We start from the raw sequence: 15,737 nt of genomic DNA, 5'->3' as shown, positions 1-15,737 counted from the left end.
TCCGTGTTGTTATGTATATCCGTAATCCACTCCTTTTATTGCTAAGAAGCATTGGAAAGTACTTTACTCTCTGAAAACGTATACTTATGCCCCCAAACAAACAAACTGACCTCAGTATTTTTATTTTTTAAGTCTTTTTAGAAGATCTTTTTGCTTTTTAAATTTTTAATCTTTATGAAATAATGTCTATTATCTGAAATTAATCCATGTCTTTAGTTTCATTTGTTATTTGTTGTTAAATTCTAGTAAAATTGAAGTTAACTTTGTTTTAAAATTTTAATAGTTCATGTTTCCTAATTCTCAGTTATTTACCACTCCTTCAGCCTTTATGTTACCCATCAGTATGTCAGGTCGCCTGAAGGTACATGGCAGATCCTCAGGAGTACTCTGCTATCTAACTTTCAGACTTGGAGAACCCAACATCATAAGGAAATGACTTTCCATATGACCTATTTATATATAAAGGAGGCTTTGCAGAGAACCAAGCAAACAGAAAGGTCCTTCTCATCCCATTTTTCAGTAGTTTGATGGCTGTTTGTATAGTCAGTATAGGCTTCTCTGCCTGACAGATTAGTTGTCTCAGAAATTCCCCCTTTAAACTGGGCCAGCTCACTTGGGTATCTGGCTTGAGTTAGTACTAAAAAAGCAAGCCACAGACAATGTGTGTCCTAAGCAATGACCATCCTCTTTTATAAGTTAAAACCACTTAGTTTGTCTCATGTTAGTTGTTCTTTTAGTCCTAAATTTTCAGCTCAGCTGTGGTACCTGCTTCCCAGCCTGCTGGTTTAAGAATGTAAATTGGACTTCCCTTTTTGGCTTTCTTGTTTAATTTTGGCTCTGTTTATTCCCTAATTTAGTGTCTCTCACTGTCTTGAGTAAAAAACTACATCTGCAGCTTTAATATTGAGCAAAGCACAAATAAGCAGACTCTGTCTCTCCCATCTTCTTTTATCTCAGCTTGGAGACAGGTGGATCAAGGATGAATCCAAGAAGCAGAGTTTTCTGGATTATAGCAAACCACTTAGCAGAAGTAGAAAGTAGAATAACCCTCCCTTTTAGCTTTCAGATGATAGAATTTTCTGGGTCCAGGTTATGTCGTGACTAATTCTAGCAATCCTGAGTGTTCATGCTACCCTGAAGTACTATCCATGTTGTTATCCCTTCCTCTTTTCTTAGAACAACTCCTTTGGACAGATCATCCCCATGCCATGCTTGAATATCTGTAAATACGTCTTTTTCCCCTACCTAGAGAAATGAAATGATACTTGGTAGCTTATATGAATTCATGCAGACTTTTCATATGACCATTTCTAAAAATCCTTTTCCCCTAGCTTACAAATTATGCTGTGGTCCCTAAAATTGCAGGCCTTGTAGTCAAGGTCTCAGTGGGTTTACCTCTTGTATTAGGAGGATGTTCTCTTATCTGAAATCTTCCGAGTATTTATCCAATTCTATCCACATAGGTCCTATCTCCTGATATTCTCACTGCACAGTCACTTAACTGTTGAGTTCTATCATAATAGTTAATGGCAATGAAGAAATGGCATTTATGTCCCTTTATTTTTGTTTTTCTGAAGATCTTGACAAGTGGTTGGGTTTCATCTTTCCTTTCCCAGCTAATATAACACTCAAAAGGTATGTTCACACTGTGATTTTGAGAATTGGTAAGAACTGACAATATTTGACAAAATGTAATCATGATTAGATCATGATAAGGGGTTTCTAGTTCCTTCTTCAAAGGTACTCAAGTCATTTCACAAACTATGGGAAATCTCATCTTATTCCTCTGTGTGTCCTAGAATATTTACATCCTCAGATTCCGTAGCAGAGATTTATCAGAGAGATCACTTTAAAAATAATATTGTTCCCTATAAAATGACAAAAGAGTTGAATTATACAAAAGTTCACTTTTCTCTACCTTTTTAAGACCTAAGTGTTCTTATTGCCAATCCAAATTTTAATTTTACTCCAATCTCTTATGCTTAAATTTTCTGTATGGCAGAAGGTCTCCTCATCCTGAATCAGACTTCCTGGCCTTTCTGTGATTGACCTAGAGCATGTTCTTTGCAAGACAGGAGATTTTGAATGAAGACAGGACTGATGAATATGAACTGTGTAGGATTTTTTTCCCAAGGGGCTATGGAGAAAACTTACTGTAGGCATAACAACAGATCTAAAACAGTGGTTTGTGCCAGGGATGGAGTTTCATCAATGGATAAGGTACATCATATATGAACAGTTGGTGAGTCTACTTTTGTTTTAATCTTAGGTTTTTAGAATGTCCTAACTTTTTTTTCTTTAAAGCTGGTTCTTTGGATAATAGCTTTGACTTCAGTTTAGCCTTGTGATTGCCTAGGCTTTAGCTACCATGACCTAATTTCTAACATTGAAAGGTTATGTTTAAAAAAATTTTTTTTTTCCTTTTAGATCAATTTTTCCTGTCCACCCCTCCTTCAGAATCATCGCTTTGGCAGAACCCCCTGTTGTTGGAAGCACAACACAGCAGTGGCTGGGACCAGAATTCTTAACCATGTTCTTTTTCCATTACATGAAACCACTTGTCAAAAGCGAAGAAATGCAAGTGATTAAGGAAATGGTAAGAGCGAGGCCAGCTCTAGCCTGCTGCCTTCAGCTGTTCTCTTTTTGAGGCATTCTTGACACTTGCTGGAGCACAGTTCGATACTTTTGGGTTTTTCTCTCCATTCCTACGTTTCCTCATCAAATGGCTTTAAGACATCAGTATTTTTTTCAGAATCATTGGGAGGGCTTGGTAAAATACAGATTGCTGAGTCGGAGGTTCTGGGATGGTACGTGAGAATTTGCTCAGGTGATACTGGTGCTGCTGGTCTGGGGACCACACTTTGAGAACCATGAATGCAGGCTGTCTGTCCTTTTTCCTCATGTGGAGGCGGTTTTGGGATTCCCTTTCCTTTCATATTCAGCCAAAGGTGATTTTTTTTTTTTTTTAAAGTTCCCACTGTAAGGGGAGGCCAAATATATTTTCATTACTTAGATTTTGTAGAAAATACTAAGTAACCCTGGTTCCCTCCGGAGTGCAGTGTGTCCTGCACTTAACTGATTAGTGTTCTGGCGGCTTGTCGTGTATGTAATCTGTTATTTCAGGGTCCACTTTAGCCAAGCATTGTGTTCAGCACTTTGGCGTTCTAGAGCTGCACTGTGCATATAGCAGCACTAGCCACACTAAATACAATTTTAAAATTCAGGTTTATTGTCATATTTCCCATGGTCAACAGCATAGATGGACAGTTGCATCATCATAGAAAGTTCTATTGGACGATACTACCCTAGATCACCAATAATGAGCTTTGTACATAAATGCACTCTTCCCCTTTGAAATATCAGAATGAACTGATTAATTTTAGGTCTTGTGAGTATGGTTGTGGGTAAAGGCGTAGACTTTACAGTCAAACAACTTACCTTTAAATGTCAGATCCACTACTTATAAGCTTCTAGATCTTAGGAAAATTACTCAACTGTAGTTTATCCATCTGAAGATGGGATAGTACTACCCCTTATATCACAGAATTGATTTAAGGAACAAATGAGATAAAGTAGGTACTGAACAGAGCTTCGAATTTTAAGTTCCAGTTGCTTAAATGACCAAAAAAACCCTGAGCAGTTTATTTCTGAAATAGTCACGATATACCAGTCATTGTTCTAACCTCTCCTTCTACTCTTTTTAAATTAAAAATTTTAGTTTGTTATTGTTTAGATAAAAATTTCTTATAATCCAATTTAAATACATATTTAATTATATTAAAATCGGTATAGTTAAAAGCAATCATATGTGTCTTGGGGCAACTGTTCTTCAGAGTTCATTGATAAATAGACCATGCCCCTCAGGTATGTGGTTTTAAAGTCCTTGAAAAAAATTGGCCGCTTGAGCATCCATCCTTCACACAAGGACACCTTATGTCACTTAGTAGATACAGATAGAAGATTACTACCCGATGAAGGGGTTTGGTTTCAGTAAGAAAAATGCCTAGATTAGAGTTGAAGCTAACAAAAAAGGATAGAATGTATGAAAAGTTACTTATGGGTACACTCTATGCCCATTTTTAATTGAGTTAGAGGCTCCTTTCAATTTTATCCCGGTGACGGAATTGTAAATGAAGAGTGTCCTAGCTTTAATTACCTGATTCTCAAAGAGAAAACAGAAGCAGAAGTGTTTCCCGAGAAGATGAATGAGCAAATTTATCTGCATGTTAAACATAATACCTATAATCAGAGACTTTCTAAAAATATCATTCTAATATTGTTTGATAAATAGCTGTAATTTCTGGCTGATTAATCAGATATCCCAATTTATTCTTTCTCTCCTTAATTTTCTCATAAACTAGGTCCCAAATATACCTCAGGAAGCTTTGGACAAATTGTTATCATTTACACACAAACTCAGAGAGACACAGGATCCAACAGTAAGTCTGGGCTTTTTCCTACAGGATTTTCTGTCATTGACGTTCTGTGGCTTTATGATCTTGGAGTTCAGTGCTTTAACATTTATTTTTTAAACAGGTGTTCTTATCCCTTATGCTTTGCTTTATCTTATGTATATATTTTACTCCTTCAGTGATTTTTTAAAGTTTCTTCTAGCTCCTCGTGGTTGCTGTCACAGAAAACAACTTTCAGCTTTAGAGGGGTGCCTGGCTATTCTTGGGGATGTGGCTCTATTCTCTGTCCTTTGCTGAACAATCTCATCTGTTCTTACGGCTTCAAGCATCACCTCTATGTTAATGCCTACAGCTTTATTTCAGCTTCTAACTTCTCTTTCCTCGTTGATTCTCTAATTGTATTTACCTTCTGGGATGGTATAGGGGCAGAAAGCCTTTCCCTTCTTCCCTTCTAGGTCTTTTGACTGGCCTAATAATTAAACTGACATGAGACAGAGTAAGAGGAGAAAAACAAATAAACAAATTTAATTATGTACTTACAGAAGCCCCATAAAAATATGAAACTCCAAACAGTAACCAAAGCAGGCAGCTTTTGTACCTTTTAGTCAGAGAAATGATAAAAATATAAGGAATTGACAAGACAAAGAAGTTTGAACTTAGGGTAGTAATTAAGTGTAGAAGTAACAGGTTTGTTTCTATAGCCTTCTTAGCCCTAAATTTCCTATTTCTGGTGATAAGGATGCCTTCTGCCCTCCTGGTACAGTGAGGGTACCTTCTTCATGGGAGATTTAGTTCCTCCTTTCAGGGGACAAGGGAAGGTCAGGATGTCCTTGTGCCAGCTATTTAAGTCACTTTAATTCAAAATAATCAACATGCCCAAATGGCATATTTTGGGGTGGCATATTTCTGCCCACCTCACCTTTTAAAAATTTTCTTGCTTAACTTTTACTTCAACATTCAGTTAAAACATTTACAAATTGTAACAAAAATTTCCCCGTTTTCAAAAGTCCATTATGCTCAATATAATTGAAACTCTATCAGGGATGAGATGAAAAGTTACTTTTCAATCTGAGGTCTTTAAGAAATAGTTAATACTTTAAAGAGCCCAAGGCAAATTACATATTTGCCCACAAAAGGGATAAAAAGACCAATGAAAATGTTAAGTTATTTTCATTGGGCTGGAATTTTAATATCTAAGATGAGTTATTCTATGCCAATCAGAAGCATGATTGTAATACATGCATGGTTATACCTGCCTTTGAATAGTAAAAAATAAAGAGCTAGTTATGCTTTAATAAATACAATTTTGTAAACAAAATGTTAAAAATACAAGGCAAAACAAACAAACAAAAAAAACCCCAGAAGAAAGAAAGAAACAAATAAAAACACTGGGCACCAGGGAATTAAAAAGGAGGGCCATTATGTTTAAGAAATTGGAAACCCCTGCATATGTTGGAAAGATCAAAGGCTGTCACTAACTCTGAGTCTCAATGTTCTCATCTGTAAAGTGAGAAGGGTTATCTACCTCTTAAGGAGGTTGCAGTGATTAAACATGAAAATATATGTGAAGAATCTCCTCCTTAGTAGTTGCTTAAATTTTTTCCACTTCTTGACTCTGGAATCCCTGTAACTGTACTCCTATCTTTACTTAGTTTCCCGACTTTGTTAATTATCTGTCTACCAAATTACCTAAAGTAGAAACCTTGACGTCATCATGGAGTCTTTGCTTTCCCACTGTCTCCACTTAACCTGAAAGCAAATCTCATCAATTTAACATTTGATGTCTCATCTATTCTCTTAACTATTGTCAATCATTGCCCTAGTATTGGATTTCATAATCTTTCTCCTGGAATATTGTTTCCTTTTGACTGCCCTCTTCAACAAGAGTTCATTCCTCAAACAGCCCTGTACATATGGCTGTTGTAACAAAATTACCATAAACCGGTGGGTTATGACAACAGAAATTTCTTTTCTCACGGTTCTGGAAGCCAGAAGTTTGTGATGGGTATCACTGAGCTGAAATCAAGGTGTCAGCAGGGTCACACTCCTAGGGGCTCAATGGGAGAATCCATCCCTTGCCACTTCTGGTTTCTGGTGGCTGCCAGCATTCCTTGACTTTTGACTTCATTGCTTCAGTCTCTGCCTTCATCTTTATATCACCTTCTCTTCTGTGTTTCTGGGTTAAATCTCTCTCTGACTCCCTTTTACAAGGATACATATGACTTCGTTTAGTGACCGGGCCACCTAAATAACCCAGGATGATCTCCACATCTCAGACTCTTTACTCTGATGTTATATGCAAAGTCCCTTCACCATAGGAGGCAAAATTCGCAGGTTGTAGGGATTAGGATGTGGATATCCTTAGGAGGGACCATTTTCCAGCTGTCACAGCCCTCCTCTGCGACCAGGTACCTCTGGGACCTCATCTCCAGTTACTTTCCCCTTACTCATTTTTTTCAGCTACACCGTTCTCTTTGTTGATCCTTGAACACACAAGTGTCTGCCTCAGAGCCCTTGCCACTTGGTGTTTCCTCGGCCCAGGAAGCTGCACATTTGCTCCCTCACATGATTTGCTCAGATGTCACCTTTTCAGTGAGGTCTTCCTGAAGCACTCTAGCATCACATTTCCTCCCTGTTTCATTCTCTCTTTCTGCTTTAAAGAGCTTCATGATGCTTATCACCCTTTGACATAATATATGTTTTACTCACTTATTTTTTTATTGTCTATTTTCCCTCACTCAGACTTTAGTTCCAGGATGACAGGGTTTTTTTTTTTTTAAACGTTTTTTATTGATTTATAATCATTTTACAATGTTGTGTCAAATTCCAGTGTAGAGCACAATTTTTCAGTTACACATGAACATGTATATATATTCATTGTCACATTCCTTTCTCTGTGAGCTACCATAAGACCTTGTATATATTTCCCTGTGCTATACAGTATAATCTTGTTTATCTATTCTACAATTTTGAAATCCCAGTCTCTCTCCCCACCCCCGACGCCTTGGCAACCACAGGTCTGTATTTTATGTCTATGAGTCTATTTCTGTTCTATATTTATGCTTTTTTTTTTTTTTTAGATTCCACATATGAGCGATCTCATATGGTATTTTTCTTTCTCTTTCTGGCTTACTTCATTTAGAATGACATTCTCCAGGAGCATCCATGTTGCTGCAAATGGTGTTATGTTGTCAGTTTTTATGGCTGAGTAGTATTCCATTGTATAAATATACCACTCTTCTTTATCCAGTCACCTGTTGATGGACATTTAGGCTGTTTCCATGTCTTGGCTATTGTCAATAGTGCTGCTATGAGCATTGGGGTGCAGGTGTCATCCTGAAGTAGGGTTCCTTCTGGATATAAGCCCAGGAGCGGGATTCCTGGGTCATATGGTAAGTCTGTTTCTAGTCTTTTGAGGAATCTCCATACTGTTTTCCACAGTGGCTGTACCAAACTGCATTCCCACCAGCAGTGTAGGAGGGTTCCCTTTTCTCCACAGCCTCTCCAGCATTTGTCATTTGTGGACTTTTGAATGATGTTTAGTTCCAGGATGGCAGGGGTTTTTGTTTTAGTCCCTGCTTTATCCCCAGCATCTGAAACTTTACCTCCTATGTAATGGAATATTCAATAAATATCTGTTAAAGAAATAAATGAATGACCCTTGTATGCTGTCCCTGGAGTGATCATTTCCAGATCCACTTCCTGAGTTCTTCCCCTTCTTTACAACTGTCCAGGGATGGGTCCTCTTGGCCTATTGACTGAAAGACGACCTACCCAGTGTGCCCACGGAGTTCCATCTGACCTTAAGCTGCTCTTCCAGCTTCATTTCCTACAGTCTCTCTTGAAGCACCCTCAGTTCTCCCACACTTCCCTTCCTGCTATTTCCAAATGCCTCTGCTCTGGAAAGATGATGCCCGGAACGTGCTTTCTCCCTGTCCACTGTCCCTCAGGTCCCTGTTCTGGCTGGTCTCCCTCACGCCCCAAAGCAGGAGTAAACTTTATTGCCAGTCTGCTCTCTTGACACTTGGCATATGCTTCTGACATTGACGTATTGCAGCTCTGTCACAGTTTATTTGTCTCACCAATGAGTATTTGAACTCCCTGAAGCTGATGTTGTTCATTCTTTTATTCCCATTTCCCATCCTGGTGCCTGCCCGGCATATAGTAGAAACTTAATAAACGTTTGATGAAATTGATTAATTAATTAATTAATAACTTATTAACAGATCATCCCTAGGGTCTTCTCTCCCTGGGAACTTACATTTTCATAAAAGAAATGATTCTTTAAGAGGAAAAAAAGAAAATTTATTTTTAATAATTTTTATCAGACTCTTCAAATTTTAAGCTGAGTTGCTATTATTAATTATGTTAATCCAAAAAAAATCCCTTGAGGTGTGCTCTTTAAACTGAATAACCATGGCAACTAAGAGAATGTGCTCACATCCTCACCCTTTGTTTTTGCTAGATAAAACTGAAGTTAGAAATTTGATATTTTAAATGTTCAGTACATTAGGATTTTTAAATTAAATTACATTCTCAGTTTTTAATTGATGTTAACATGAGAGCAGAAATAGCCAAACCCTTGTTTCAGCACTTAAATGCTCAGCCTATAATGTCTTTATGATTTAACACTGGATATTACTACAAAGCATTGTGATATTATCAGCTGATTTGATATTTTTCAAATTCATGAGAAGTCCTTACTGATCATTGGAGTGAAATGGGAAGGCTGAATTCAGAGTCATGCTTAGAATGAGATTAGAATATTGTAACCTAGAAAGTTACCATACAGTTTAATAGGACTCTTGTCGTAAGAATCCTTTGGTTGGAGTCATTTGTCAAACATTTTCCGTGATTAAAATAGGAATGTTTCTTGGTCTCAAGCATTAAGGATGGGAATTGCTGAATCATATTTAATTTCTGATACTTTCAGTCATACTGGCTGAAACAATCTTATCTTCAACCCTTCCTGCTTTCTCATATCCGTCCTTCTTTCTCATATCCATCAGCTACCAAGCCTTTTGAAACATTTATTTGATCCATTCTTATTGGCAATAACCTTACTGTAGGACTTTATCTTTGTATAGACAGGTAATTGAAGTAGCTCTCTGTTTCCTGTCTCAGTTCTCTCTGACCTTCAACTACGTTACATACTACCGCCAAGTTAGTCTTTCTGAAATCATGTCACTACTTTGCACATAACAAAATCCTATTGCCATTAGAAGAAAGGCCAAGCGCCTCACAGGGTGACTCACAGGTCTTTGTTATTTGGGAGCAAGCTTTCCAGCAGGACCCTCTAATAAAGCTGGGCTGGTTTCCTCACATTCTGCATGTATTTCTGTTCCTGTTGCTTTCATGCCTTTGTTCATAGCATTCCTCCTGCCCACTTGAACATTTTAAGCCCCTCTAGCAGTTGTCAAGTGCTCCACTTATTTTGGCATTAAATTATATGCTATTTTGAATTGCATTTTGCGCTTTCTTATATTTAAATATTGTCTCCATGTCTAGAATGCAAATTTGTTGAAAAAGTATGAACCAAATGTTTGCTTATGAGTTCTTTGAAACTTAGAGTGTGTTTTTCAGTAGAAAAAAGGGTATGTCATAAATGGTGTTCCTGCTCCTAACCTAGTCCCCAAAGGACTCTTTAGCCCGTGTTGTAGCTGAAATATAACACTAATGACAGCAGACCAGCATCTCTTGGAGCTGTGAAATACATGAGGAAGGAGAAATCAATTCATGTTTTTCTTCCTTGGGACATGCAGAGATGACCTTAAGTGAAGTGTTAAGAGGAGCAAGTATGCAGTGTAGCTTTGACATCCTCCCACCATCCGTTCCCAACCCTTTGTTAATTTCATAATGTCCCCGTCTCCATTTCCTCCGGTGCTCGGGCCACTTTACTGCCCTTTCACACTCTGTGACATTTCACCCTGGCCTCTTCTGCCCTCCCAATGGGCTGGTTATTTCAAAAGTTCTTCTCTTCTCTCGTTTTTCAGTGAAAGTCACTATCTTCTAATGTTGCCAAGTTAGGAATTAGGTGAGTGAAGGCATTATTATTGCCATTTTAAAGATGAGGAAGCCAGGGCTTGAAGAGATTAAATAATTTGCCAAGGACACACAGCTAATCAATGGAAGGCTGGTTTGTCTGACTCGGGAGCTTATAAACTTTACAATTGCATTATGCTGCCTACTAAGATAATTTCATACTCAAGTCAACAAATATTTATTGGTACTTACCATGTCCTGAGTTCTATTAATGGGATTTGGGGAAGATTAAGAACACAAAGTGAAATTATTCTTATAGTGTAGGGGAAGGATTCCATACTGTAAACTGCCACCCAAGTGACAACTGGTGGACATCTCTGTGGTCAGCAGCTTAAATTGTCCACAACTTCTTTTTTCTGTTTCAGAAGACATAAATTTACTTAAAGCCCTAAGCATTTTCTCGCTATCTTAACAATTTGGCTTTGTGTAAACAGGAAAAAGAATGAACAAATAGTTAATTATACACAAGGACTCATGCAATATCTTTCCTCCATCCACCTTCACGACCCTCCCCCCCCAAAAAAAATGTATACACAGAACTTTAATTGAATTTAATTAATAGACATGTTTCTATGATTTTTTTTAAAACTGTCTTTAAGGATGTTTTAAGTGTAAATCGGTTTCTGTTTGTTTTATTTGTAATTCATTAACAGTACTTATTTGTTTTAAGTTTGGCCTTGTCCTTCTGGAATAAAGAATTCTATTCTGATACCCATCCAAAGGGACTTTCAACAAGTTGAAACAGGACTTGTAACAGCCTGTTTTTGCTGTTTGACAGGCACAGTCGTTGGCAGCATCACTTTCTACCAGACAGCTGTTGAGGATTTCTCGTCGGCTGTCACAGCACCCTAATGAAAACCTTCACAGTGCTGTCACCAAAGCCTGCCTTTCCAGGTACCGTATTCTGTTCTGGCGCTGAATTCAAGTTTCTGGGTCTTTGCTAAAACAGTGATGTAAGTTTGATAGTCTGTACTCAGAGGTCTGGAAAAAATACCGGTCTGAATATGTAGCTGTTTCAACCTTGTGTTCAGTCTTTAGAATATATGTAATCTTCCTTAGGCATAACAAGAAATTAAAGAGGTTTTTATAGATGAGAAAACTCTAAAGTCACTCAAGTCAGACAGTAGTAAACAAGTGAAAGTAGTAAACAAGTGATATTTGAATGCTGGTTCATGTGTCTTCTGAACAAGTCTCTCAAGCATTATACTTAGCACCTTCCAAATTTGCGTTGGGATTTTCCATGCTTGGTACTACTGTCTTATTGCCTAAATTTAACAAAACTAATATGTTTTTCAGTCTACACTAATATTTTTCATACTTGTTTGGAAATTATTATAAGACAATGGCTTAATGGAATTTCCTTACAAATTCATACTTGCATGAAACTGTACTAAAAGAATAATAAGAAAAGAATAATAACAGTATCCATTTCTCAGAGGTTTTTTTTAGACTCTTTTCTTATGGTCTGATAATTATTTTTATGGTGCTTATGACTTTCGTCCATTCATTCCTTGATATATTAAAGAGATTAAAAGTCTATTTTCAGCTTTGGAGAATCTCTAACTGCCCTCTATAAATTTTCAGTTTAGTGAACAATTTTTCTTGTAGTTAAAGCTAGCTCCTTGTGTTGCAACTTGAATTTTTCTGTCTTGTGAAATGAGGCTAAAATGATGCTCATTTTCATTGTCTTTAGTGTAAATCTTTGAATAACTGATAATTATGAGAAATAATCAAATTGATTCTCCTTTTTTAAGTAGATTAATATTAGACTTCCAAATGAAAATTTGAAAAAAGTGCTTCAGTTCCCTATTTTTAAGGATCAAATACTGAAGAAAATATGTGCAGAGTGATAGATTCATTATGTACCCAGTGTTTTCTTAGTCAGAGCTTGGTTATAGGTATGTGTTAACAGAAGTAAATAGTCAACGCTAAACAATATACACCAGTTCAGATCCTAAGGGAAAATAATACTTTGGAATGAAGGAAATAATCATACCCAAAGCATTCTAGAGAAGAGACAAACAATGAAAACACAGCAAATCTTGATAACTAAGCCAGACAAAAATAATGTATGAAAGGAAAATTATAAATCAAATTCTTGGAATAGATATGAAAATCATAAAAGAAATACTAACAAACCAAATGTAACTATACATATATATATATTTAAATCATATGCAATTTGGAATTATCTCAAGAGTGTTAACAAAGTTCAATATTCTTTTTTAAAATTTACCATATTAACATATTAGTGTGAAAAAAAATCATTTCAATAAATTACTAAAAAAGATTTGATAAAACCCAACAGCCATACTTAAAAACAAATCAAAGCAAAAATAAGCAAACAGTATTCTTAGTAAACCATTAATAGAAGGGAAATTCTTTAATCTGATAAAGGATATCTACTAAAAATTTATAGCAAACATTCTTATGGTAAAATACTTGGCACATTTAGGGTTAGGAACAAAACAAGAATGTCAGCTTTCTGTACTTTAATCCCAAGGTTATGTGATTGGCTACATAAAAAATTCAAGAGACACTGCATGTGAACTACATATACAAGTAGGGTACAGTGAGACTACTTATGCATCCAAATCAGTGATATTTCTATATTCCAGTAACAGTCAATGGGGAAATCTAATTTTAAAAAATAATACCATTCAAATTAATAGTAGAAAGCTTTGAGCACTTAAGAATAAATCTAATGAGTGTCATGAGTGACATAAAAGGCTTTTATGGAGAAAAGCATAAATCTTTATTGAAAGCTGTAAAAGGCTTAAATAAATGAGAAACTATACAATGTTCATGGAAGGGAAGATTAAGTATTATCAAGCTGCTTGTTTTCCCCAAATTAATAGTAAATATAATATATAATTGATAAGTATATATATATATATATATATTTATATATATATATTTATATATGTGTATGTATATATATATATTTATCAGTTATCCAGCTTGTTCTGCTCTGTGGAACAAACACTCTGCAAAAACAAAGTTAAGTAACTAGGGACCCTCAAACACTGTAGGTCAGGCTAAAATAATGTAGTCAAGCTAGATCAAGCAAGTGGGACCCTTACACAATGTGGTCATACAGATTATAACTAATCAGATCTTTCTGTTCCTTCAAGGTGGCTTTTTGATTTTAAAAAAGTCTCTAGTTAATGAGTCTGAGTTTCGGGTCCTTAGTTCCCTGCCTCCCTCAGTTATAGTGAATTTGACAAGCTGATCTTAAAACTGGCATGGAAATATAACAGGCCAATCATATCTAAAGAAATTTTGAGGAAGATTTAGCAGCTGTACTTTCTCTATCAGATATCATGATTCATTATAAAGTTAGATTTAATTTAAGTGTGATATTTGTGCAAGAAAAGATAAATAGGCTATTAGAAGAGACTACAGAGCCCTGAAACAGACCCACATATTTCTGAGAACTTAGTAAATGTTAGAGGTAGCATTATAAATCAGTATGGGAATGGTTTGACTTGTCAATATATGGTTAAAAATAAAAAAATATCTACTTTGTCCCATACAAAAGTATAAAATCAAGATACACAATAAAAACACTATAAACCACTCTACAAGTTATAAGTCACAAACTAAGATATGTTTACAAGATTTATAATCACAAAAGCATTGATATTCATGAATGATAAAGTATCCAAATTAATGAGCTAAAAGCATCACCCCTAAATGGGAAAAGGATTAAGAGATATTCACAGAAAAGTTAATTCAGATGACCATCAAACATTTGAAAAGATGCTCAACTTTATTATTGATCAGGGAAATGAAATTTCAAACAATAATCAGCTATCATTTTATACTTTTACAATTTTTACCTATAAAAATTAACATTTTTCATGAGCAGAAGGAAATGGAATTTCATTAATGCTGTTGGGATGGCCATCAGGTTGGAGTTGATCTCGCAGTATCTTTGTCCCTTAATATATTAATACTCTATGAATTAACAGTTCTACTTCTTGGTATCACCTTAAAGGTAGACTTAATATGTATGCAATAAGGAGGCCTGTAGAAAGACTGTTTATTACATCATTGTTTGTAAGAATGAAAATTGAAAATAGCCTGTCAGTCCATCATTAGGGAATGAATATATACATTGACATATTCATATAATGAAGTGCTATACATCAGTTAAAATGAAGTAGATCTACATGTGTCAACAGGTATGGATCATGACAAATTAATATCAAGTGAAAAAAACAGTTTGCAAGGGGAGATTTGGTTTAGGATGCCATTTATAGAAGATGTTAAATACAACAGAAGTGCAATATATTTTTTACTCAAATATACAGCAAAATAAAAATACGGAAAAGAAAGATATATACCAATTTCAGGGTAAGAGTTACCTCCAGGAATGGAGAGAGATGAATAAAATGCCTAATAGTCTCTGTAATTTTCTGTATGCTTGAAATAGTTCATGGTTAAAAATATTTAAAAACTAAAAATCTTTTCATGCTCATACACGTATTTCACTGAATCAAATAGCTGTTTTCTCCAGTGTTGTCAACTGACCACAGTAAAATTCTGTTTTGTTACCACCCCATAGCCCTTTGCAAATAGTAAAATAGCTATCTTGTTTATGCATCATATGTTGACTTTAGCAAGGCTACAGAGTAGAAAGCCTTTTTACTAACCTTCTCTTCAGGGTAGCACAATGACAAGAAGGAACAAAAAAAATAATCAGTGCATAAAGTTTTTTTTTTAAGTGACCTCATTCCATATTGAAGTAGTGAAAAAGAAACTGAATTTCATAGAAAATTTTAAAACAAAAATTAATATGATTTATATTTATTAAGTCTATTAAGCAGACAAAATCAAAAGAAGTTCTCTAGCCTAAACTTGTTAAACATTAAATTTATTCAATGTTAGCTTGGCTTTTTAAAATCTTGTTAATTTAACTTTTAAAATATTTTTCGTTTATTTGTTTATGCCAGTTGAATTCAGACTGGAACATTTCTTCATCCGAGGGAATGGCTCTGTAAACCCCTCTCATAGCCGGTAATATGTACGTCAAGACTTGGGACTAGATGCATAATTAATTTCTAGGTAGTTGGAAACCTAAGAGGCCAAAAGGACGAAAATTTAGAAGGTGAGGAGGATACCGGGTGTTCTGCATTCCAAAAATTGCTTTATCGTAGAAGAGTTAATTAGAAATCACTATAATAAGAGTTTTACTCCATTCAAGTGTTTTGCACTCCATTAAATTATTTAGTTTTGGAAAATCTTGGAATGATGATCCTTTGGCACAGAAATTTTAAG

At 35.6% G+C, this 15,737-nt stretch overlaps 1 protein-coding gene across 3 annotated transcripts in view; it reads left to right on the top strand.

Moving 5' to 3' along the window:
- Positions 1-15,737, top strand: part of VWA8 (von Willebrand factor A domain containing 8) — a 294,919-nt gene that overhangs the window by 90,684 nt on the left and 188,498 nt on the right. For all 3 annotated transcript variants that reach the window (XM_032496061.1, XM_032496060.1, XM_032496059.1), the window contains exons 15-17: positions 2,428-2,596; positions 4,362-4,439; positions 11,233-11,348. In XM_032496061.1, coding sequence (XP_032351952.1) covers positions 2,428-2,596; positions 4,362-4,439; positions 11,233-11,348 — 363 coding nt within the window. The remainder of the gene's footprint in view (positions 1-2,427; positions 2,597-4,361; positions 4,440-11,232; positions 11,349-15,737) is intronic.

Source organism: Camelus ferus, chromosome 14 (genome assembly GCF_009834535.1).
Source record: "Camelus ferus isolate YT-003-E chromosome 14, BCGSAC_Cfer_1.0, whole genome shotgun sequence".
Lineage (NCBI taxonomy): Eukaryota > Metazoa > Chordata > Mammalia > Artiodactyla > Camelidae > Camelus > Camelus ferus.
The sequence above is the reverse complement of the archived record's forward strand: the minus strand, read 5'-3'. Positions and strand labels throughout refer to the sequence as shown.